At 48.9% G+C, this 26,568-nt stretch overlaps 1 protein-coding gene across 1 annotated transcript in view; it reads left to right on the top strand.

Moving 5' to 3' along the window:
- TERB1 (telomere repeat binding bouquet formation protein 1) overlaps positions 1 to 26,568 on the top strand; it is a 643,822-nt gene that overhangs the window by 478,214 nt on the left and 139,040 nt on the right. Inside the window, exons 17-20 of the mRNA XM_029608198.1 lie at positions 6,301 to 6,399; positions 8,583 to 8,759; positions 9,256 to 9,342; positions 10,095 to 10,205. Of these exons, the coding sequence (XP_029464058.1) occupies positions 6,301 to 6,399; positions 8,583 to 8,759; positions 9,256 to 9,342; positions 10,095 to 10,205 (474 nt within the window). The remainder of the gene's footprint in view (positions 1 to 6,300; positions 6,400 to 8,582; positions 8,760 to 9,255; positions 9,343 to 10,094; positions 10,206 to 26,568) is intronic.

The raw sequence follows: 26,568 nt of genomic DNA, 5'->3' as shown, positions 1-26,568 counted from the left end.
GAAGGATCAATAGGGGGTGAAAGACTGGAGATATGGGATGTGGGGGAGAGAAGTGTGTTTAAAAGTACAGTGATCTATGGAAGGGGATATGTGATGGGGAGAAGGGAGAAGGGAGGACACATGAAGTAGCAGCAGATTAAGGGAAGAAAGAAGAGGGTGAATGAGCAGGAACCTATTAGGAGAAATAGGGAGTGGGTGAGTTAAGGGGCCACAACTTGTGGCGATGAAGGAGCTGCAGAGGCCAATTTGGGCAGGGAGGGGGGTGGGAGCAAGAATGTGATGTTTGGAGCGCTTTGGCCTGTACAGATGCTAGCTTTATAAATGCAGCAGCATTTTCATGAAGACAGACCATCACCCTCATAAGAATTCAAATCTTTGTTTTCAGAGCACTAAGAAAATAGAGTTGCCAGTAACTAAAAATACAGTCTCGTGTGTTGGGTATGCTGAAAAATGTTCTTAAAATATACAAGTCCATCAGGCAACTCAGAATGCTTTTAAATTTGTAGTGCTAGCGAAGCTGTCTTCTTGCCCTAAAAAGCACAATTTTTTTTACAATGATTGTGTGTGTGTTCTTTTTTTCCCTGTACGTACCAGGATCAGTCCAGGACACCTGGGTTGTGACCCCGCACCAGTAGATGGAGACAGACTAAAACTTGTGGGCGGAGCTACATATGCTCCTGTGCCAGTCACAGCCCCTCAGTCTTACTCTGTCTCCAGTAGGTGGTGCAGGTGTAGTCACAACCTCTGGGTGCCCTGAGGACTGATATTTAGTTTAGTCAGGGTTATTTTAGTTATTTTAGTAATTTTAAGCTCAGTTTGTTTCTAAGGTAAATTTTTGATTCTAATTTTGGTTAGAATAGTTTAAAAGAAGCTGTCCGTCCTGCCTCCCAGGGGGGTGGGAAGGTTCTGAGAGGACCATCCCCCCCTGGATGTCACCCCCTGGACGCAGCAGCGTCGGGGGTGACACCGGGGAGCCCGGTTCACTCACCCCCAACAGGAGCAGGAGCCCCAGGACCCTGGACAGCGGCAGGTTTGATTTTAAAAAAAAAAAAAAGTGTATTTTATTTTTCTTTTGTTTTGTGCCGGCTCTCCGTTTTCTTCTTCGCTGGGGGGGAAAGGTCCTCGGTTCGGCGAGGGGAGGGGAGTTTTTTCGGCGTTTTGAATTTTATTTTTATTTTTATTTCCTTCATGTTTCTCGCGCGACTGTGAGGATGCCTCGGGGTACAATTTGCCGCGCTTGCGGCTCGGCGCGCGCGCGGCTCTCGCGTGAGGGGATTTGTTCCGCCTGCGTTCCGGGCGGGGAGGGACCGTCTAGAACAGGCAAGGGGGTCCGTTCCCGGTCGGTGCGGTCGCCGTCGCGCACTCCCGCCGCTTCTGTCACGCCAGCTGACTCCTTCCCGCTCACTGTGGGAGCGGCGGCCATCTTGGCTTCAGTTCATGAAGTCAGGCAGGAATCTGCAGGGGATTCTGCCATGCCTCCCGCGTTGTCGCCTCAACAACGGCCTTCGGGGGTGGCTTCCACCGGGGGGGCTGAGTCCTCGGATGAGGATGGCGATGATTCGGTCACCTCAGATTCGGAGTCTTCGTTTTCGGCGGATTTTGCCCTCCTGCTGCGCAAAGTTTTAAAATACAAGGGCCGCAGGCGCAAGGAGCTGCATGGCCACACCAAAAGGGATACTCCACGGAAGAAAAAATCCCGGGATGACCCTGCGACAAGAAAACGGACACCAAGAGGTGTCCCGCAGGATACAGATACCGACTCCACCTCACAAGATGAGGTGGATCCGCCCGACGAGCCCCTGAGGGGGGCCGATGGCGCGACGGGGGACAGTTCTGCCCAGACGGGGCCGGGCAAACCTTCGCAAGCCGGTGATGGGGACGACCCGAAGGTGGTACGCCTTTTCCGAAGGGACGAGCTGTCCCCGCTTATCCCGGCAATTCTCAACGAGTTAGGGGTTGAAGCCCCACCGACAGTCTCTCGCCCCGGAGCAACTATGGACCCAGTCCTGCTGGGACTCACTGGTCCAGCGGTAGCCTTTCCATTCCATTTCTCGGCGTCGGACATTTTGTTTCGGGAGTGGGACACTCCTGAGCTGGGACTGAAGGTAACCAAAGCTATGGATAAGCTCTACCCCCTGCCGGAGGACGCACTGGAACTTCTTCGGCTTCCAAAGGTGGATTCTGCGGTGTCAGCGGTAACGAAACGTTCCACGATTCCGGTCACTGGGGCCACGGCCCTTAGAGACATACAGGACAGGAAGCTGGAGGTGCAGCTCAAGAAGATCTTCGAGGTCTCAGCATTGGGAGTCCGAGCTGCTATCTGTAGCAACTATGCCATGCGGGCTAGTTTGCGCTGGGCCCAAGTTCTACAGGCGAATGCAGGTCTTTCCCCTGAAGAGGCCACGCAGGCGGATCGCCTAGAGGCTGCCATTGCTTATGGTGCGGATGCTCTTTATGATCTACTACGTACTTCCGCTAGATCCATGGTTTCTGCTGTCTCGGCGCGCCGCTTACTTTGGCTTCGCAATTGGGCGGCGGATGGATCCTCCAAGGCTGACCTTGGAGCCCTGCCCTTCAAGGGAAAGTTATTATTCGGTAAAGAGTTGGATGATCTGATGCTTTCTCTTGGAGAGAACAGGGCTTTTAAACTCCCAGAAGACAGGTCCAGAGCCCGGTCCTCTTATTTGGCCAGATCCCGGTTCCGAGGCAACAAGAAATCTCGTCCACAGAGGTCCTCGGGTCAGTCTTATCGCTCGACTTCTTCCCGGGCTTCTTCATGGCCACAGTCCTTTCGGGGGAAACGTTACGGCAGACAGGGAGGCACCCCGTCCAGCACGGGGCCCAAAGCCTCTCAATGAGATACGGCGGGTCCATTCCTTAAGGCAGCCACGGGCCTCCGTTCCAAACGTAGGGGCGAGGCTGACCTTGTTTTTCGAGGAATGGGCCAAAATAACGTCCGATCAGTGGGTCCTCAACGTCATAAGACACGGTTACGTGTTAGATTTTGCACGGACTCCAGCAGACAAGTTCCTGATGTTGCCCTGCAAGTGCCCAAAAAAGACGACGGCAGTGCTAAGCACCCTCCGGCGCCTGGAAGATTTAGGAGCAATCGTCCCCGTCCCTCCCAATCAGCAAGGCGCAGGTCGTTATTCCATTTACTTCATCGTGCCGAAGAAGGACGGCACGTCCCGACCAATTTTGGATCTCAAAGGAGTAAACAAATGTCTGCGTATTCCACACTTCAAGATGGAAACGATTCGGTCAGTGATTGCCTCGGTTCGTCCAGGCGAATTCATGGCCTCCTTAGACCTCACGGAGGCGTACCTCCACGTCGGAATTCAGCCGTCTTTCCAGAGATTTCTCAGATTTTGCATCTTGGGCAGACACTACCAATTTCGGGCTCTTCCCTTTGGCCTCGCCACGGCTCCGCGAACATTTACAAAGGTGATGGTAGTGGTGGCGGCTCACCTTCGACGAGAGGGGTTCCTGGTGCACCCCTACTTGGACGATTGGCTGATTCGGGCCAAGTCAGAGACCTGTTGCCGTCAGGCGGTAGCCAGAGTCCTCCAGTTGTTGCAGACCTTAGGTTGGGTTGTCAATCTCAACAAGAGTCAGCTTGTTCCTACCCAGTCCTTGGAATACCTGGGAGCTCTATTCGACACGAAGCAGGGCAAGGTATTTCTGTCCACGGATCGTGCACGCAAGCTTCAGTGTCAAATGCGTCGATTATTAAGTCTTCAGCTGCTGCTGGTTTGCGATTATCTGACGGTTCTGGGATCTATGGCGTCCACACTGGCGTTGGTTCCATGGGCTTTTGCTCATCTACGACCATTACAATTTGCGTTGCTCTCCCGATGGAAGCCGGTGTCAGAGGAGTTCCACCTACCACTTCCACTCACGACTCAGGCGCGGGAGAGTCTTCACTGGTGGCTCGATCCGGGCCATCTCTCTTGCGGAGTGTCTCTGTTGGTCCCCGACTGGACAGTGGTGACGACGGATGCCAGTCTCTCCGGTTGGGGAGCGGTCTGCCTAGACAAGTCGGTACAGGGCCGGTGGTCCTCCATCCAGTCGCAGTGGTCCATCAACCGTCTGGAAACCAGAGCGGTGCGCCTGGCTCTGCAAGCCTTCCTCCCGTTGGTCCAAGGGAAGGCGGTCCGTGTGTTGTCGGACAATGCAACAACAGTATCATACATCAATCGCCAAGGGGGGACAAGAAGTCCACTTGTGGCGGAAGAGGCAAAGCTTCTGATGAGCTGGGCAGAGCGCCATCTCAACTCCATAGCAGCGTCTCACATTGCCGGGGTCGACAATGTTCAGGCGGACTTCCTCAGTCGACACCACCTCGACCCCGGGGAATGGGAGCTGACGGAAGATGCCTTTCGTCTCATTTGCGATCGGTGGGGGCTGCCCCACATGGACCTGATGGCCACGTGGCACAACGCGAAGGCTCCTCGGTTTTACAGTCGACGTCGAGAGCGAGGAGCCGAGGGCGTCGATGCGTTGGTTCTTCCTTGGCCAACCAATGTGTTGCTGTACGTATTCCCTCCGTGGCCAATGATAGGCAAGATCTTAAGGCGCATAGAGTTGCACCCGTCCAACGTGATCATGGTAGCACCGGAGTGGCCACAGCGCCCTTGGTTTGCGGATCTCGTTCAGCTGTCGGTGGATACTCCCCTTCGGCTACAGGGGTTTCCGGGGCTCCTTCGTCAGGGCCCCGTTTGTTTGGAGGATGCGGATCACTTCTGTCTCGCGGCATGGCTTTTGAGAGGCAACGTCTAAAGAAAAAAGGCTATTCAGATGCGGTGGTAGCCACGTTACTGCGGTCAAGAAAGCAGTCTACGTCCTTGGCTTATGTATGTGTCTGGGTAGTTTTTGAGGAGTGGTGTGTCAGCCGAGGGCTAGATCCCATTTCCGCTTCCGTCTCTGATATTTTGGCTTTTCTTCAGGCCGGCCTAGCCAAAGGGCTTTCATGTAGTACCCTTCGTGTACAGGTGGCAGCGATTGGTTGTTTGCGGGGTAAGGTTTGCGGTTCCTCTCTGGCCCTGCATCCCGATGTCTCTCGTTTTCTTCGGGCGGCTAAGCATCTTCGCCCACCACTACATCATCCATGTTCCTCCTGGAATCTTAATTGGGTCCTTTATTCTTTGTCTGCGGCTCCGTTCGAACCCTTAAAACGGTCTACTCTTAAGGATCTTACTTTAAAGACCGTTTTCCTGGTTGCGATTACCTCGGCTCGGAGAGTCTCGGAATTACAGGCTTTGTCTTGTCGGGAGCCATTCTTGCGGATTTCAGATGCGGGAGTTTCCCTGCGGACGGTTCCGTCTTTTTTGCCAAAAGTGGTGTCACCGTTTCATTTGAACCAGTCTATTGAGCTTCCTGCTTTCGCAAGTGCTGAATACTCGGACCCGCAATGGAAAGAATTGCGGAAGTTGGATGTGCGGAGGGTCCTCCTCCGTTATCTAGAAGTCACTAACCCTTTCCGGGTGTCCGATCATCTCTTTGTCCTATTCTCGGGTCCAAAGAAAGGTGGCCCGGCTTCCAGGACGACAATCGCACGGTGGCTTAAAGAGGCCATTAGCTCAGCGTACGTGTTACGAGGGAAACCTATCCCGAAAGGTCTCAGGGCTCATTCGACAAGAGCTCATGCTGCGTCTTGGGCGAAATCTTCTCAGGTTTCGCCTCAAGAGATTTGTAGGGCAGCTACCTGGAAGTCCTTACATACCTTCATCAGACACTATCGGTTGGATGTTCAGGCTGCGGATTCTGGGGGTTTTGGAGAGAGGGTACTCCGAGCGGGACTCTCTGCTTCCCACCCTCGGTAATTTAGCTCTGGTACATCCCAGGTGTCCTGGACTGATCCTGGTACGTACAGGGAAAGGAAAATTAGTTTCTTACCTGATAATTTTCGTTCCTGTAGTACCAAGGATCAGTCCAGGATCCCGCCCGTACTGTTTTGAAGAAACGGAGAGTCCGCTCATTTCTTTGTTAACTGTTCCGGTTATTGCTTCGTTCCCTCGTTTTGGGGTTCTGTTCCGGTTGGGGGTCCTTGAATGGCTCCCTGTTAAGGTTAGTTATTTAGTTTGGTTGTTCTATTTTTTTTTTTTTTGTCTACTTTGACATTACGTATGACTGAGGGGCTGTGACTGGCACAGGAGCATATGTAGCTCCGCCCACAAGTTTTAGTCTGTCTCCATCTACTGGTGCGGGGTCACAACCCAGGTGTCCTGGACTGATCCTTGGTACTACAGGAACGAAAATTATCAGGTAAGAAACTAATTTTCCTTTTTTTTTTTTTTAAAGCAGATCCCTTTACATTGTGTTCAGACATAATTGATAAGGAGATCAATGCCATTCTTGCCACTTCTACTTCTGTTACAATACCAGATTCAAGATGCTCAGGTAAACTGTATTTTGTCTGAAAATTATTTGTTTACTTACTTACAAGTTCCCTATTTAATTGTGTTTTATACTTATAAAGGTGTGTGCATGTCAAGCAAATGTTGTAGAAATGTTTTACCTGCTTTACTACTTGTTATCTTGATTCTAGATAAATATATATTTTGAGGGTAATTTTCAAAGAGATTTCTATAGGTAAAAAGCATGGGTGAAAACTGCCAAGCTTATATGTGTCTAAAATTATTCATGTAGTTCTACAACCCATGAACATTTTACCTGCATTGTAGGGGAAATGTTTACAAGGTGGGGTTAGGCCAAGGAAGAAAACTACATGCATAATATAGTATTTTCAAACCTTTGTAGTTTTAGTCAGAAAAAGTATTCACCGAAAAAGCAGGTGCACATTCAAACCTTTGTAGTTTTAGTCAGAAAAAGTATTCACCGAAAAAGCAGGTGCACATTTTAAATTTTCAAATTTAAAATGTGTGTCCTTTTTTCTTTTTTAATATTGGTGCAAAGATAATGAATATAAAGTACCGATAAATACATAAAACAAGAGTATGAGCAAAAAATGGGGTTTTTTTCATTTGTTTTTATATTTTCACCATTGTAACCTTTTATATAAGGTCCACTAAGGGGTAGATTTTAAAACATGTGCGCGTCCATGTGCGTGTGGTTCCCAGTGCGCGCACATGGATGCACCGATTTTATAACATGCGTATGCCGGTGTGCGCATGTTATAAAATCCGTTGGCCGTGTGCATGTGCGGGCGATGCGCATGGGGGTGTGTGAATTTTTGCAAATTTCGCACGGTGACACAATGGGCTGGATTTTAAAAGGGTTACGCGCATAAGGTACGCGCGTAACCCTTTTAAATCCCCCCCTGCGCGCGCCGAGCCTATTTTGCATAGGCTCGGCGGCGCGCGCAAGCCCCAGGACGCGCGTAAGTCCGGGGGCTTGCAAAAAGGGGCGGGTGGGGGCGTGGCCAGGGGGCGCGGTTTTCGATTGGGGGCGTGTGGGCGGTCCGGGGGCGTGGCCGTGCCCCGACACAACGGCCTGTGTCGGGGCCTGTCATGCGTAAGTTACTACTGCCCGGAGGCAGTAGTAAATTTTAAGATAAAGGTAGGGAGGTGGTTTAGATAGGGCCAGGGGAGTGGGTTAGGTAGGGGAAGGGAAGGGAAGGGAGGGGAAGGTGCGGGGGGGTGAATGGAAGGTTCCCTCCGAGGCCGCTCCGATTTCCTTAAATTAGGAGGGAACGGGCAGCGCGCGCAAGCCTCGGCGCGTGCAAGGTGCATAAATGTGCACCCCCTTGCGCACGCTGACCCCGGATTTTATAAGATACACGCGGCTACGCCGTATCTTATAAAAATCCCGTGTACTTTTGTTCACGCCTGGTGCGCAAACAAAAGTACGTGCGCGCGTAGATTTGTAAAATCTACCCCAATGGGGCCTTCCCCAGTTCCAGTCTGCTCCAATTAAGGAGCGGCCTGGGAGGGAACCTGCCTAACCTTCCTTCCCCTTCTCCATTCCCTAAACCTAACACACCTTTCAACATTTATTTTTATTTTCTTACTTACTGCTTCTCAGGGGCAGAAGAGGTTATGCGCACAGGCCAACTGCTGGCGCGTGCTTCCCTGGGACAGCAGCTAATGGCCGCTATCCCAGCCTCCACCCCACCCCTCCCCTTTTCTAGGGCCCGGCACATGTGGTTGTATTGCCACTTACGTGTGTGGCTGTGCCTTTTTGAAAATGCACAGGGCCCAACCACGTGTGTAAGTGGTGATTTTTATGTTCGCTGGGTTTTAAAATCTGGCCTTTAATGTTTTTCTTAGCATTCTACGCATCAGCGATATTATTAAAACTAAATAGAAACTGGCAAATGCAGTTAGAGAACAATGGATGTGAAAACACCAGTCTGCCTTGTGTACAATGTTTTTCAGTAAAAGGATATCATAAATTTGTTTTTGCGTCATAATCTCAGAAAAGGTTTCCTTTTTTAAAATATATTAAAGATTCTTGGAAACTATAAGCAACAAGGAAGGATTCCAGGAAGTAAATATGCAGAAACATTTGTATGACCAAGTTCATAAAACTGGAAAATTTTAAGTACTTTAAAGGGAACAATATTTTACTTTCAAACAAATTTAAACCAAATTATGCGCTATATAAATGTGTTTTCTTTTTAGGATGTATAGGACTAGGGGCATCTCTGAATAGCAGGAACTTTAGCAAGATCTTGCAGTCTTGTCCATACCAATGCGATCGCCATAAAATCATTTTGGAAATCGAAGAAATATATAAAAGGGAAATAAGGAAATCAGTGATCTGTAATAGTCATGACTCTACAACTTACTACAAAAAATGTAATAACTTTATATATTATTTAGATTTAATATATACTGTAAAGCAATAACCAAAGAGTGGTTTTGAATCATTCTTATGAATACAGTAACAATTGATCATAAATTGGTATTGTGTGTGTACAGGAAGACAGCTGTCTCCCATCCTTAGGTTCTGCAGTATCTCCAACCACTATCATCCAAACAAGAAGATTGAGATTACAATGTAATAAAATGAAAATCTAGAAATAGAGAATCTTCTTGGTTTGCATGCTTCATTACTTACTGCTTCTTTCTTCGGTAGATATTTGATTTAAACAAATAGGGCCAACTGTCTGAGAACAGCAAGAATGTTATTAAATTACTTTCATCAAGCATTCTGATACTTATTCCATACTTCAACTAAAGAGATTTTTAATGAAAATGTTAATACCAAGTTATTCTGTAAGAATACTACTTATTAAATGTAATACATTTATAGCAATAAATCTATCAAATATTTGCTTTTGTAATATTACAGATATACAGGTGACACCTATTAGAAAAGGAGGAATGAATTGTGAGGCACTTTTCAAAAATAAAGTTGATTCACAGCAAAATCTTGAAAGTAAGTATACTATGGAGGTGATTTTCAAAGGAGTTACACACATAAAAATAGCATATATTGTAGCAATTTTTAAAAGCCCATTTAAGCGCATAAAACCATTACTTACATTATTTGCATGTTTTTACAGTGCTTTAATGTATAGACATTTTGTAAGTTTCTTGTTGTCTTATCTCTTGCAAAATATCTCAAAAGGTTTCCATGCACAGGAGGTGAGGCTTTTTTCAATGGAAAGGAGGCTCTAGAACAAGGGGCCATGCGATGAGGTTGAAAGCGGATAGACTCAGGAGTAATCTTAGGAAATATTTCTTTACAGAGAGGATGGTAGATGTGTGGAACAGCCTCCCAGTGTAAGTGGTGGAGACACTTGAATCTGAATTCAAGAAAGCATGGGATAAAAACAGGGGATCTCTAAGGAAGTGATGAGAATTATAATGCTAAATTAATTGAATGGAGGGGCAGACTGGATGGACCAGACGGTCTTTTTCTGCTGCTATGTTTCTATGTTTCTTAAACTTCCTAATTAAAGCCTTAAAACTCAGAGCCAACATTTCTTACCAATCTAAGCATGAGATGAGTGAATGAAAGATTTAATTTTATTTTTGATATATTACTTTCAGGTAATTGAATTATCAATGCTTATGAAAGATGTACAACTAGTAACTCACTAGTTACAATTGAAACCTTGATTGGTGCTACTCACAAGTTTCAAACGTATACTAATTCAGCCCCTTTGTATTTACATTGTCTTTTAGGTATTCTTTTGACTCCTAGGAAGAAAGTATTTGCTAGTACTCCAAAAATAAACAACAATCAAAATACAGATATACCTGAAAAATCTACCTTCAGTAGTACTCATACTAAAAGTGAGTATCATTACGAAATTTAATTCATTACAAAGTGCTATAAGATCAGTGCAGAGATTCTAATTAGAAGTAGCGCGAGCCTTTCCGTGCTAGCATCCCTATACGTGGTTCTGCCTCAGTCTTTTTTCGTCTGCTTAGTGAACGGTTGGAGAAATTCTCAGCATCACCATGTCAAGCTTGACAAACCCTTGAAAAACCCTTGAAAAATCCTTCTGAGAGGAAAGGGAAGAGCCTGTTTAAGAAATGTAGGCATAAGATGTCCATTTTGGATTTACATTTTTAGGCTTAAATGCCTTAGGCTGGGCCATGATACAATTAACTGTGGTCTCTGTGGACAAATATCCCCATGGACACTAGCTTATAGAGAACTGAGTCTTCGATATGAACAACCAAACTCATTGAAAAAAATATCTAAGATCGAATTCAACGTACGGTAAATAAATGGGTAACACCAGTGCCAAAAGACACCGAGAAGCCATTGGCGCCAAGACTTCTCAGTTCCAAAGAGACATGGCACTGAATTATCAGTGTCGAGGAAACACAGCAGAATTGTCAGCGCCAGACCATCAGAGTAGACATTAGTCATCACTGATTCAACAATGACATTCTCTCAGGACAAGCAGGATGGTAGTCCTCACAGATGGGTGACATCATCAGATGGAGCCCTGTCAGGAAACACTTTTGTCAAAGTTTCTAGAACTTTGACTGGCACACTGAGCATGCCCAGCATGCCACTAACCCTGTGGTCACACAGAGTCCCCCTTCAGTCTCTTTTTTTCCGCGCAGCAGTTGCCTCGCGGGTATAGGAGCTCTGAGAGATTTCTTTCACACTTTTCCTCATGGAATATTCAAAGTTTTTCTTCATTATTTCCCCGTCACTGGGGTCCCCCATCGGGCACTGAACTCCTCCGTCGTCGGTAAGTTATTGCGTTCGGTTCCTGACAGTGTACTTCTTGATGCCCGATGGCCACCGACCGCGCGCTGCCCATATTTTTCAGTATGGTGACCAGTTTCCGCAAGTGCCCCGAGTGTCCAAGGACTATGTCCATAACGGACCTACACGAGGTTTGTATATTATGTCTCGGGTCTTCCCACAACGTCCAAGTTGCGCACAGATGACCCAAAAAGGCCAGCGTGCCTGACTGGAGAAGATGGAGCATTTGTTTGGCTCCAAGCGCTCGTCTCCATCGATCCCAGGTAAAGGAGCACCGAGTCGAGGGGGCCCATCTTATTTGGACCCCTCTCCATCGACACCCCACCAGAAGGAGCGGGTGACCATCACTGATGTCGATCCATTCCAAAACCTCTGCATCATCGTCCTCGGCGCTGGAGAAGGACCGGGCTGAGCACCGAGGGAAACATTGCCATCGGCACTGATGTGAATCGCCGTCTGGTGCCGACACCGAAGCGGTATCGGCCTCGTCCAAGCCACCTCCAAAGAGGGCCTGGGAATAGGCCCAGAAGCAGCCTCTCACCTTGTAGTGGGTCCCAGAGGCCGCCGCTGCTGTCGCTGTCCGCTCTTTGTGATCTGAAGACCTCCGCCGAACCAGCCACTCTCCTCGCAGCTTGGAGGCTGCCACTGTTCTTCCTCCGCGGCCTGAAGGCTGCTGCCACTGCTGCTGCCACTGCTGCTGCCACTGACTGCCTCACTCTCCATAGCCTAGAGCCACCTCTCCTGTGTGGCCTAGAGCCATCTCTCCTGTGCGGCCTGGAGGCCGCCATCGCTGCCATCTTCGTGGCCTGGAGGCTGCCTCCGGTGCTCCTTCCATGCGGCCTGGGAGCTGCCGCTGACCAGGCCTTCTATGTGGCCTGGAGGCCACTGCCAACTCCGCCATCTCTCTGTAGCCAGGAGGCCACCACTGATGTCCTCTTCTGTGGCCCGGAGGCCGCCGCAGAACTCCTCTTCTCGCGGCAGGGAGCCGCTGACGTCTGGGCCTGCTTCTACCTTTGTGGCATGGATGCCGCTCTCCAAGGCCCTGCCTCCTTCCTAGGCACATGGCTGCGCCTCTCTTCCTCATTTAAAGGGCCCATGGTGGGCAGTCCTTCCTGGCTCCACCTGATGATGTTCCTGAGGCATTTCCTCTTCAGCCCTATAAAGAGGGCCTTCTGTCAGTCTGTCTTTGCCTTTGCAAGGAGCTAGTCAGCTCCTGGATTCTCTGTTCCAACTCATCAATCTAGGAGACCTCCATGATCCTTCCTTGCTTCTTCAAGGCACTCCGTTCTTTGTGAGAATTCCCTTGTCTTCATCTGTGGTTCCTGATCGTCGGTTCCTGCGTCCTCGTCTGTCCTGTCTTTAAGATGTTCCTGTCTTCAGACGCTCCAGTCTCCGGATGCTCCTAGTCCTGATGTCCCCGGTCCAGAAGTACCTGATGTTCCATGCTTCGTGTTCTAGAAGTCCCTAATGTCCTCATCCCCAGAGGTCCCTGGTGTCCAGAGGTCCTAGATGTCCAGATGCCCTGATGTCCTGGTGTCCAGAGGTATCCATTGTTCTATGTTCCAGTCCTGATCCTGATGTATCCAAGTTCCAAGTCTTAATCCTGATGTCCCTCTCGTCTGCAGCACAAGACGAGAAGCCCCTTGCTTTTAATGTTCCAAGTTCTGAGTCTTGATTCTGATGTCCTGTGTTCCAGTCCTGATCCTGATGTAGCTGCTAGTTCCTAGCTCTGGTTTCAAGCCTTGCTTCCCCTGCTGGACCTCACCTCCAGTTGACCTTCCTGGGAGTAAATCTGTATCAATCCGGTGTCCGTTTCCAGTGGCTGGAGTCCTCTTCCGGCTGGATCCTTCTTCGAGCGCTGCCCGGATTCCTCCTTCTTCCTGCGCATGTCCTGCTCTCCGCATGATCCATGACCAGCCTCTTCAGGTTGTGTAGGGCGTGCAGTGGGACAGGGTGGTCCATGACCAGCCCACAAGGGGCTATGTAGGGCGCCCTGAGGGGCAGTGCCAGCCTAAGTCTCCAAGTGTCTTCATCTCATCCAAGTTCCAATTATCCTCGTCTTGTTCAAGTCTTCAAGACTTGTCCAAATCTCTGAGTTCCTGTCTTGTTCCAATACCATTGCCTGCCCTCAACCTCTGTCCCTCCTGTATCATCTGCTGTTCCCAAGTAGCAGGTCCGAAAGGGCTATCGAGTGGCCAGAGGGCTACCCCAGAGATCAGCATTGCATTGCTGGGTCTCTCCTGGTGTGTTCTGGTTTGGCAGAGGTCAGAGCTCCAGTAGTAAGCCTGTCCGCCCATGCTTGGACATGTCTTGCCTGCCTCGGCAAGACATGTCCAAGCATGGGTGGACAGGCTTGGACATGCAGTCACGCCGTGGTCCAAGGGCACACCAATCTCCCCGGAATTGGGAACTACTCCCTAGTGCTCCCGCAACAAAATTGGCTGATCTGCCCTGCACAGGAGACAATTTGTTTGAGGGTAAGGTCCAAGAAGCAGTGGCACAGCTCAAAGATCATCATGAAACCTTGCGCTAACTGTCCATTGCCACCTCGGATGCCCCTACTGCAGCCTGAAGGGGCCTCCGAAGGGACACCAGGAAACAAATTTACAGGCCACGGAGGTACTACCCTCCTGCATCCCATGCTCAGACAGTCTGGCCAACTCATAGGGGCCAACCTCAGCACAGAACTCCTAGAACGCTGCCAGCCCCCCAGGCTGGACTTGCAGCGGGATTTTGACTCCTATCTAGAGAGCAGCAGTCACCCTCCCTTGTACCCCCCAACCAGTTTACTGGTGGGAGGCCACCTGTGCCACTTCGCCAACAAATGGCGACCGATGGGTGCTGTCTATCATAACCCACGGTTATCATCTCAATTTCCCCCAGACTCCCCGCCCATCCCGGTGTGGTGTCTCAGCGACCACACAGTACTTCTCAAGGCAGAGCTCTCTACCCTACTGCAGTCTAGAGCCATAGAACCGGTTCCCCAGATGCAGTAGGGAAGAGGGTTCTACTCTCGGTACTTTCTAATCCCGGAAAAGACCGGTGGCCTGTGTCCTATCATGGACTTCCGAGCGTTAAACAGATTCCTCCACAAGGAGCAGTTCAGAATGGTTTCTTTGGACACCATGCTCCCGCTTCTACAACAAGGAGATTGGCTCTGCTTTCTAGACCTTCAAGACACTTACGCCCATATAGCAATCTTTCCTCCTTATCGCAAATACCTGCCATTTGTAGTGAGACACAGACACTTTCAGTACAGAGTACTGCCATTCAGCCTTGCCTCAGCAACCCGAGTGTTCACAAAGTGTCTGGCAGTCATGGTGGTACAGTTGAGACGCGAAAGTGTCCATGTCTGTTATAATCTGCTATGCTGATGGGAGGAGCAAGCAGATGGGAGTTAGCAATCTGTTATAAACTGGCTGCTGGATACTCCTTTGAAGGAGGAGTTTAGCAAACTTGTTATGGATCTGCTAGGGAGTTGGCAATCTGTTATGATCTGCTCCTGTAGAGGGAGGAGTTAACAATCTTGTTATGCTCCGTAGGCATGCGTTCTTATTTCAGCGTCTTCTACAGCCTCATTCTAGACGCAGGAGGAAGGCTCCGTATGGGCGTCCGTATGGGGCGTCCGTATAGGGCGTCTGTATGGGTGTCCGTATAGGGCTTCCGCAGAGACATCCGTATGGGCGTCCATGTCTCTGCTGGACCCCAGAGCCTCAGGACGCCTAGTGGACGCCTATGTGTCCGTAAAGGCGTCCATGTCCAGAGCTTCAGAGATGCACAGAGATGGATGGTACAGTTGAACCGAAACAGAACACATACCTTCTCTGGTCTTGCTGCTGGGTTCTCCGGTCAGATGGGTTCCCCTTGCTGCTGGGCTCCCTGTTCGCCTCTCCCATCTGCCGAGCATTTCAAGCATTTCTCAGTCGAGCATTTCTCATTCTGCTTCTCAACCGAATGAAAAATATCGCCAGAGCCAGTATATACATGTTGTCCATGGCACTGTCCGGTACGAAGCTGACTGAACACCACACTAATGCCAGTGACAGGGTAGGGGGTAAATATTCAGGTTAAAGATGCCGTAAATAAGCTGGTTAACAGGGCGATAATTTGGGCGCACGTTACTGTATCGGAGGGAATAGCTAATCCGATCGTTAACATGTCATATACTTGCAGCGGGCGGAAAGGGATACGCGTCCTTTTCAGCAAGCGGTAAGGACGCGTAAAAGCCGATACTGAATCGCGGGTATGCCTTACGTGTCCAAAACGTGCATCCAAAGCTGGTTGAAAACTGGATAACCACGGCCGCACTTTACTGTATCGGCCTGATAGAATATAGGCTGCAGAGTTAGCAATCTGTATCAACGGAGTGTTAGAGAGGGCACTCAGCTGTAGAGGAATGTAAATAGGTGGATCCTTGGGCAGATGACAGTGCCCTCAGGAGGATATCCTGAGAGGGACCACCGGCTAGGCTTGGTTATGGAGACAGACACAGATAGTTCTTTTATTAGACAGGTTAGTAGAACCACCAGAGGTGGCAGTAGTGAGCTGTTGTGCCCAGCAGGGCTGAAGTCCCTCAGATACTAGAACTGTGCTCCCAGAGTTGCTGAGCTGTAGAAAGACTATAAATAGTGAGTAGACAGGGTATGCTGTATTCATAGCCAGAACTAGATGATAAATCTCACAAAAGGTCTTAAGGAGGCTCAGTAGCTGGAAAGAGTTAGGCCCTCGAGGAGCGAGTACCTGGTTCCAGGGAAAGCTCTGAGAGAGCGATGGTAACTCACAAATGTCTGTATCTGCGATAGTTTCCAGGCAGTAGAGAATCTTCAGAGTGTCCAGGAACATGGGCCCTCGAGGAGCGAGTACCGATTCCTATCTACAATCTGAAATAGAGAAAAGAGAGCGAGGCCCCCGAGGAGCGGGTACTCCTGGTAAGTCCGAGGAGGCAAAGTAGCTTGGACGAATTCGTAGCGAGTCCGTATTCTTGTCTTTGCTAACTCAATCTGTTAGCGAAAGTATGAGTCCTTTTATACTGGAAGCGGATGATGTCATCTCAGGGGACACCCCTGAGGTTCGCGCCCTTGCTGGTACATACATTGGAGCGTGCGCCCTACGTCATCAGGAACATGGCGGATCCACAGTGTCGACCCGGGTACGCTGGAGAGAGGCGGCATGGAGACGCCGCGGCAGCAAGCCGTCCATCAGACCCGGAGGGAGTCGCCACAGAGGTAGAAAGGGTGGAGTGACAGCGTAGAGCAGCCACAAACGCAACAATGTCTACCCTTTTCTTGACGATTGGCTCCTTAGAAGCCGATCCAGAGAACGAGCACTCCACTCTCTCCATCTCACCATACAGCTGCTCCAGTCGTTGGGGTTTCTGATAAATTACCTGAAATCCCATCTCACTCCGTCCCACCAGCTATCTTTCATCAGAGCAGACCTAGACACCACCATAGCCAGAGCATTCCTCCCCAGAGAATGCACAATAACGCTCTCCAACATGGCCAGCTCAAGCCGATGTCGTCAGACAGCCTCTGCTCCTCACCTTGCTGGGATATATGGCATTTACAGTCCACGTCACCCCAATGGCTCGTCTTGCCATGAGAATAACACAGTGGACCCTGAGGTCTCAGTGGTTTCAAGCCACTCAACAACTCTCAGAGGTCGTCCAGATAACCAGCCAGCTTTGACAATCCCTGGCTTGGTGGACAAGGGAGTCCAATCTATGCAAGGGACTACCCTTCCAACCACCAGATTCTCAAATAACGTTGACCATGGATGCCTCCAGCCTAGGCTGGGTAGCCCATGTCAGCGGACTTCAAACACAGGGACTGTGGACCAAGGCCGAGGCGGACACCAGATCAATATCCTGGACCTCCGGGTGATACGGTATGCCCTATTCACATTCCAGGACTGACTATCCAACAAGGTCGTCTTGATTCAGACAACCAGGTAGCCATGTGGTAACTAAACAAACAGGGGGGTATGGGCTTTTACCTGCTCTGCCAAGAGGCATTCACCCAGTCAGGTTAATCCCCTGTTTTTTACTCTCCCATTTGCTAAGTTTACTTTAAGGAGCTTGTTAATTGTTATGTATGTGGACCCTTGAGCTGGTAGAAGGTAGATGGAACTACTAAAGGAAAATCCCTTAGAAGTACCTCCAGCCGGGGGGTGCTGTTTGCCGCGAATCGGGACGGCTGTGTGTGCCTGAGGCTCCCGCGTTGCCAGCTTAGCATTCCCGACACTTAAAAAACTTTCAAAGCACGACTCCTGCTACAGCAGCGGATCAGGCAGGAGTCGGTGACTTTAGAAATTATTGTCAACCGGGGACGCGGATCGTAGAGTGGCGGGGGAGCCAAGGGGGAGTTTCGGCCCGGGCTCTGTTTTCTCCCTATCCGTCATTTTGGCCAAGCACACTACAGCGGGGAAGCCAGAGTGAAGGGAAACAGAAGAAACACATTTAAAACATCGGAGCTTCGTCCAGGCCCTGCCCCGGGTGAGAGTTACTTCTCTAGCGGCAAAACTATAATAAAAAAAATAATAATAATAAAATAAAAACACCGGGGGTGGGGATCGCGGACCTGCAGGGGAGCCATGGGAGATTCCAGCCTGAGTTCTGCTTTTTCCCTGGCCGCCATTTTTACCATGCAAATCGCAGCAGGGGACATAGGCACGAGAAAAGAGAAAGCCCTTGGAATTTTGCCCCTGCCCTGGACAGAGTGAGAGCCGCTTTTAAAAGGGGGGCATTTTAAAAGCAACTCTACATATATTACAAAGTAAGAACATAAAAATCCCTACACTCTTATGCCAGGTGAGCTGTTCCCTGCGGCCCTGAAGTGCTGTTACCGTTCTGCGACACTCTCAGCGGTCCCCCCGAGAGTTACCATCCTCTCTCTGCTGCAAAATCCCACTGGGCAATTTTAAAACTACGCTTAAATTAACCAGTGACAAAAAGAATTCTGCCATGACCTCGGCACAGGGTAAGTGCCATTCTTCTTTCAAATAATCTAGACATGCTGTCACTGCTTGCCATGGTCGTCTAGCCCAGACTCTCTGCTTCCCCCACTGTTGTTTTTCAAGCTTTACAACATTGTACACTTGGAGCAGCCCCCTAAGCCACTACGCAACCGCTTATTACAGTGCAGCCTGACATGACTGGCTGCAAAAAGTTAATAGATCTGGGTAAATTTTCCTATGACGTTTTGCGCCCTGGGATCAGAAGCGGTCGGGCAAAATGGGGCTGAGCGGCCTGAATCACCAACTCCTGAACAGGAGGGAACCCAGGCGATGCACACTCTTACTAAAATGGATTTTGACAACTGGTTTGCTGACCTTAAGAACGATATCAGGTCCTTAAAAGATGAAGTTAATGTTAACATAGAGAATCTTTGCGGGGACATGAGGGAGCTTGGTCGCCGCCTGGAAGACGCAGAGAGCATCGTGGAGGAGCAGGCTTTAAAAGTCACTGCGATTTCTACAGATATCAGAGACCTGCAGCACAAGTACGAGGAAACGCAACTTAAACTCGAGGACTTGGAAAATCGGTCCCGCCGAGCAAACATCTGCATTCGGGGCCTCCCAGAGGTACCAGCCTATGCCAACGCTATGGATGTTACCCACTGGATTTGTGCAGCGTTGCTAGCAACAGGCGTGGAGAGCGGGGAGCCAAAGCGCTGGACTGAGGTTGTGATAATGAGGGCTCACCGGGCACTGGGTAATGCTCCCCGAAATGTGCCTAAGGACATAATAGCTTGTCTCCACAGTTACCTCGTCAAGGAGGACCTGATCTGCTGCGCCCTCCAGGTATCCCCTTTTAGCTGGGAGGGGCACGAATTGCAGCTTTTCACTGATTTGGCGCCTGCTACTCTATGACGCTGGAGAGAAATTCAGCTGCTTACCACCCTCCTGCACAAAGAAAACCTTCGATATCGTTGGGTTTACCCGTGGGGATTAGCCTTCAATATCAAGGGTACTATGACGCAGGTGTGAAATATGCAGGAGGCTATACCATCCCTCCAGGCCACAGGAATTGATGTTTCTACCCTGGATCAGCCGTCAGTAAAGATACCTGCACAGAGCCAGCCTCAGTGGCAACGGGTGGGGAAAGGAGGAAGGCGCCATACAAGGAATCCTGTGGAGGACGTAGACAAGGAGAGGCCAACATGAGATCCGGGATGTTGGTGTTCCTGGAGGGCAACGCAATCCTGTGGCTGTTGGTCTCACATAAACACCAGTTGGTGTTGATCGTCTGTATTGTATGGTTGGGACCCCCCCCCCCCCCCCCCGGGCCTGTCCGAGTTAGCACCGGATCATGGCAAGAGAGACCATTGTTTGCGTGAGGCGACAGATTCTGGACACTCTTTGTAAACCACTTGTTGCGTATTTGGGACTGGTGCGATTTGGGGGGGTAGGGGGGTCAGTTCTTTATTACATTTGTATTCTATTGAGTTGCAATGTTAAATGTTTGATGAATATTAACTTAGCAGGAATGGTGGGGGAGGCCGAGGAAGCTATCTTCCCATGGTAGAGGTTCACAGTGCATGGAGAAGAGATGGTACAGGGACGGGGAAATGGGGGAGGGGTATGGGGTATACTAGGGGAGCGATATCAGTCACAAGGGAGGTTTTCTCAGTCGGGTATGGAGTTGGGAGAGATTGGGGAGTGTGAGCATCTTTGGATACTCTTCTTGGGGGACAGCTGGGAGAATAGAGACAATAGGTGTTTAGATGGTTGACATTAACTGTATATCCATCAATGCCAAAGGGTTAAATTCCCTGGTCAAGCGTCAGAAATTATTTAGAGAACTCACGCGGCTCTTTGCACAGCTGGCCTTCATCCAAGAAACTCATCTACGCCATAGAGATGAGCGTTTACTTATTTCCTGGCGTTTTCCCTTGCAGGTCTATGCACCGGCTATGGCATCCCAGCGTTACAGTGGGGTGGGCATTCTTTTTGGACAACACTTGCTAGTCCAGCTCCAGGATCCCCAGGGCCGTGTTCTTATTCACAATCTCTAATGTACCAATGGTACTAGTGAGCATATACTGTCGAACAACAATGCAGGTAGAAACACTAAGGGAGGTTTCCCATCGTTTAGCCACCTACCCTAGTGCAAATTAGGTACTAGCGGTGGATTCTAATATCCCTCTTGTACCCGCTATAGATATGTCAGCTCGGGCCTCTCGGGGAATGGGGAGTGCTAGGAGGGTTTTTCACCTACTCATCCATACGCTTCATTTGGTTGACATTTGGAGGCTCCACTACCCACACAGTAGAAATTATACTTTTTATTCACACCCCCATAATACTTACAGTAGAATTGATTACTTTCTGGTTACTAAAGATTTGGTTAGTGGTATTTCCAAAGTGGATAATAGAGCCCATCACATGGTCTGACCAAGGTCCATTACAGTGGTCTGTTTCCTTGCAACCCTGTGATACTGGTTGCAAATTTTGGAGGCTCAATGACTCTTTATTAAAGAACCCACTCTATAGTGACTACATCAATGAGGCCCTAGAGAACTATTTCTCCACCAATACTATGGCAGAGGAAACCCCAGTAGCGGTATGGGAGGGCATGAAGGCCGTCATCCGAGGTCATTGTATTAGCCTTGCCACGTATCATAAAAAACAATGTCAGGCTCATCGGGAGACACTGGTATGGGAATGACGAGCTCTTGAGGGGCGGCATAAAAGAAATCCAGGAGGTATTCCCATCAGGTGGTTGACCCAAAAAAGGGAGGCGATAGCAGCTTCGGATGCAGATTCTATAGCATATGCATTGGATATTTTGCAGCAAAAATATTAAGAATTTGGAGACGAACATAGTAAATTGCTGGCCAGGCAGCTGCAGGCTAAGCGTTTAAGGGCCCTTATTCATAGCATTCGGACGGCCACCAGCGAACTCCTTCTGAACCAAGAAGTGATTCGGAACCGCTTTCAGGAATATTATGAGGAGTTATATAAGCCGGATCACAGAACCCGCAGAGGCTGAAATAGTATCCTATTTGACTAGCATACCATTGCCCTGCCTCACTACCCCAGAACAAGTATCGCTGGGTAAACCGATCTCCCCTTTAGAAATAGATTGGGCCTTTAAGGACCTGAAGGTGGGAAAATCCCCAGGTTTAGATGGATACACACCCTTGTTCTATAAAAAATATTGTACCATCCTGCGGATCCCCCTTGTGGCCATGTTCAATAGCCTTCGGGAGGGGGATAAACTCCTTTCTTTTGGTAATGTAGCGGGGATCACCTTAATTCCTAAGGCTGGGAAGGATTGTGAAAGCTGTGCCTCTTATAGACCTATCTCCCTCATAAATATTGATCTGAAGATCCTGGCCAAGATCTTAGCATTTCGTTTACGGGGCAAGATTGGACAGCTTGTTCATGCAGATCAGGCTGGTTTTATTCTAGGCTGGACTACCGCTGATAATATCCGGAAACTAATGGATTTAAGATATATATCACAAACTCGAAGAGGAGCACCGCGGTATTTATGACATTGGATGCAGAGAAGGCCTTTGTCAGGGTCTATTGGCCTTTTATGTTTGCTGTCTTGGCTAAGGTAGGCTTGTAGGGGATTTTCTCCACCTGGGTACAGGAGTTATACCGTGAACCTCTAGCCTGCCTCAAAGTTAATCATGGCTACACCGCCAATTTCCCAATCAGAAGAGGAACTAGGCAGGGTTGCCCCCTATCACCCCTACTTTTCGCTCTTAGCTTGGAGCCCCTGGCCGAAGCCATATGAAGGGCTGCGAACATCCTAGGGGTCAGTTGTGGTGGGCAACAATATAAGATCACATTATATGCGGATGATGTTATTTTATCTCTCCTTCAGCCTATGGTTTCGATCCCAGCTGCAATGTCCCTGATTGAGAGCTATGGTCGGCTCTCCAGCCTCCGTATTAATCCAGACAAGTCTGAGGTTCTCCCGGCCAATTTCTCTCCTGAGTTATTGCGCTCTGCCAAACAGGTTTTTCCTTATAAATGGACATGGGGTCCTATCCATTATCTTGGAATCAATTTGGGTTTAGAGCCTGATCGTCTTGTGCGCTTGAACTATGACCCTTTGATTCACTCCCTGAAGGGGGAGTTAGATAACTGGGAGTGTGTAAACCTTTCCTGGTTTGGTCGGATGGCTGCGATTAAAATGACCTTGCTTCCAAAAATTAGCTATCTGTTTCAGGCGCTCCCTTGCCTACTTCCGGCGGGGCTCCTGCGACCTCTCCAGTGTAAGATATTTGCCTTTGTGAAGAGTAAACTCCCACCCCAGGTCGTAAGACAGACTTTATACCAATCGCGAAAGGCTGGAGGTTTAGGCTTACCATCCTTATTGCACTATTATGTGGCCTCTCAGTTAAAGTATATACTTGACGGTCATGAATTAAATTCCCCAAAGTAGTAACATATAGAAACATATAGAAACATAGAAATGACGGCAGAAGAAGACTAAACGGTCCATCCAGTCTGCCCAGCAAGCTTTCACACTTTTTTTTTTCATACTTATCTGTTGCTCTTGTCCCTTGTAAGTAACTTTTTGGTTCTATTTCCCTTCCATCCCCGCCATCAATGTAGTTAGCAGAGCTGGAGCTGCATCTAAGTAAAGTATCTAGCTAATTGGTTAGGGGTAGTAACCGCTGTCATAACTCCCATGCATGTTTATCCAGCCTGTGCAATTCAGTCCTTGTTGGTTGTTGTCCAAATATAAATCATCTTTTCATCATTCCCCCTGCCGTTGAAGCAGAGGACTATGCTGGATATGCATTGAAAGTGAAGTATCCGGCTTATTTGGTTTGGGGTAGTAACCGCCGTATCAAGCAGTGGGTCCTGATAGAGCAGGCACTGATTGGGGTAGTTCCCCTGCAGGCTATTTTTTTGGCCTTTGTGCTATACTAACCGGGAGCTGGTGTTATGATTCAGAAAGTGGACCCCTGTTCCGAGGTAGAGTCAGCGCTACCAAAAAGGAAGTCTACCCTCTTCGGCCTCTACCGTTGGATGGCAAGGCCTGCTGATGTAGATGTTAGATGAAGGCTTCACCCTGGAAGCTCGTGATCCCCCCAGGAGGAGCCCGTAGGGACACAGCCGCTGGGACTTAGGAGACTCCCTGAAGACTGAAGATAGTCTGGATGCAGCCGACTCCTGCAGGTCGTAGGTTCCAGACGGCTGGCGCCTCCAGCAGGTCGTAATCAGTCCGGGAGTAGACGTCGAAGGAGAGTCCAAAGCCGGTCCAAGGGTCGAAGTCCAGAGAGAGGTCAAGATCTGGTCCAGGAGCAGATGGGAGAGTGGTCCGAAGCCAATCCAGGGGCACCACAGGAGAGTGGTCCGAAGCCAGTCCAGGAGCAACACAGAAGAAGAGTCCAAAGCCAGTCCAAGTCAATACCAGAAAATCACCACTGCCGGTCCGAAGGTCAGAAGCCAAAGAATCAATCCAACGAAGTGGAGAAGCAGAAGCGGGACGAAGAGCAAATCCAGGAACACGGAACACAGGAACCAAGCACAGAGCCTCAATACCAAGGCAAGGTTTGAGCATTAGACCTTGCCTTAAATACAGGAACCAGAGGGAGGAGTCCCAGGAGGAGCCATGACAATTTCCTGTCATGGCTCCTTTAAATATTCTCTTCAGCCGCGCACGTGGCTCCTAGCAAAGGCAGAGGGGGAGGAGCCAGCCCAGCCGAGAGGAACCATGCGGCTGGGCTTGGCAGCGACAGTAGTCACGAGGAAGGCAAAAAAGAAGCCTGCCTGCCACAGCAGGAGCTTCTGACAAGCCCAACGCCTCGGGTAAATTTATCAATGCTGCGGCCACTTGCCTGACACTGGCTGCGGCCGGCGGCCATGACACCCGGCCCCGGTTGCGGGCTGCCGCGGCCGGTGGTCCTAACAGTACCCCCTCCTTTAGACCTCCCCCTAGAAGGCTTGGGTTTTCCAGGGTGTGCAGCGTGAAAGTTCGTGAGAAAAGACTTATCCAGTATATTCTTAGCAGGTTCCCAAGAATTCTCCTCAGGTCTGAATCCTTCCCACACTAGAAGGTATTCCCAGGTTTTACCTCGTTTCCAGATATCCAGAACCTCCTGTACTTGGTATATGGTCTCATCCTCAGCCCTATGTTGTGGAACTTCGGGAGCTTTCCGGGAAGGCCAAGTGAGGATCAATGGCTTCAGAAGGGACACATGGAAGGAGTTATGAATCCTCAAGGTGGCCAGCAATCGGAGTTGGTAAGTCACAGGACCAATCTGTCGCAGTACAGGAAAAGGTCCAATATAACATGGGGCCAATCGCATGGAAGGAACTCGCAACCGGATGAGCCAGGTGCTAAGCCACACTTTCTCTCCTGGACGAAACCATGGAGCTGATCGCCGATGCTTGTCAGCAAATGTCTTGGCGGTGTTGGCAGCTTCCGGAGCATGTGCTGGGTGTGAATCCAGAACCACGGCAACTGTACTGTGGTAAGCTGAGCTGCCGGTGATGGCACCAGTAAGGGCAAAGGTAGAGGCGGCCTAGGGTGTCGTCCAAATATAATCTGGAACGGAGAAGTCCCTGTTGAGGAGCAGACATATGAGTTATGAGAGAACTCAGCCCATGAGAGAAGCGATGCCCAATCATCCTGGTGGGAGTTGACATACATCCGAAGAAATTGTTTTAACATACGATTTGTACGTTCCGCCTGTCCGTTTGCCTGTGGATGGAATGCAGTGGTGTAGTCCAGAGAAATGTTAAACATCTTACAAAGATTGAGCCAGTAACGGGCCGTGAACTGAGGGCCTCGATCCGATGCAATATGCTGTGGGAGACCATGGAGGCGGAAAATATGGAGCATAAACAGTTGGGCCAGGCGAGGAGCAGATGGGAGGGAGAGTAGCGAGATAAAGTGGGCCATTTTAGAGAATCGATCCACAACTACCCATATTACCGAATTGCCCTCAGATGGCGGAAGATCCACAATCCAGGGCTTCTGGGGAATAGGTAGCTGCTGTAAAAGTCCCCAAGTCTTCCCAGTAGGAATCTTGTGTTGTGCACAAGTTGGACAAGAATCTACATATGCACGAATATCTTTGTACATAAGAAATTGCCATGCTGGGTCAGACCAAGGGTCCATCAAGCCCAGCATACTGTTTCCAACAGAGGCCAAAACCAGGCCACAAGAACCTGGCAACTACCCAAACACTAAGAAGATCCCATGCTACTGATGCAATTAATAGCAGTGGCTATTCCCTAAGTAAAATTGATTAATAGCCATTAATGGACTTCTCCTCCAAGAACTTATCCAAACCTTTTTTGAACCCAGCTACACTAACTGCACTAACCATATCCTCTGGCAACAAATTCCAGAGCTTTATTGTGCGTTGAGTGAAAAAGAATTTTCTCCGATTAGTCTTAAATGTGCTACTTGCTAACTTCATGGAATGCCCCCTAGTCCTTCTATTATCTGAAAGTGTAAATAACCGAGTCACATCTACTTGTTCAAGACCTCTCATGATCTTAAAGACCTCTATCATATCCCCCCTCAGCCGTCTCTTCTCCAAGCTGAACTGTCCTAATCTCTTCAGCCTTTCCTCATAGGGGAGCTGTTCCATCCCCTTTATCATTTTGGTTGCCCATCGCAACTTTATCTTTTTTGAGATGCGGCGACCAGAATTGTACACAGTATTCAAGGTGCGGTCTCACCATGGAGCGATGCAGAGGCATTATGACATTTTCTGTTCTATTAACCATTCCCTTCCTAATAATTCTTAACATTCTATTTGCTTTTTTGACTGCTGCAGCACACTGAGCCGATGATTTTAAAGTATTATCCACTATGATGCCTAGATCTTTTTCCTGGGTGGTAGCTCCTAGTATGGAACCTAACAGCAAGGGTTATTTTTCCCTATATGCAACACCTTGCACTTGTCCACATTAAATTTCATCTGCCATTTGGATGCCCAATCTTCCAGTCTTGCAAGGTCCTCCTGTAATGTATCACAGTCTGCTTGTAATTTAACTATGAATAATTTTGTATCATCCGCAAATTTGATAACCTCACTCGTCGTATTCCTTTCCAGATCATTTATATATATATTGAAAAGCACCAATCCAAGTACAGATCTCTGAGGCATTCCACTGTTTACCCTTTTCCACTGAGAAGGTTTAAGGTTTAAGGTTTATTATTATTTATATACCGTTGTCTCAGCGAGCCTTCACAGCAGTTTACAATACAAATAAATATACAGTGAAGAAATTACATTCAGTCATAAAAGATAAAAAACAGCTAAATTTAAAAAAAATTAAATTGACCATTTAATCCTACTCTCTGTTTCCTGTCTTTTAACCAGTTTGTAATCCACGAAAGGACATTGCCTCCTATCCCATGACTTTTTAGTTTTCGTAGAAGCCTCTCATGAGGGATTTTGTCAAACTCCTTCTGAAATCCAAATATACTACATCTACTGGTTC

The sequence above is a fragment of the Rhinatrema bivittatum genome, chromosome 7 (genome assembly GCF_901001135.1).
Source record: "Rhinatrema bivittatum chromosome 7, aRhiBiv1.1, whole genome shotgun sequence".
Classification (NCBI taxonomy): domain Eukaryota; kingdom Metazoa; phylum Chordata; class Amphibia; order Gymnophiona; family Rhinatrematidae; genus Rhinatrema; species Rhinatrema bivittatum.
This window is presented reverse-complemented; position numbering and strand designations above follow the sequence as displayed.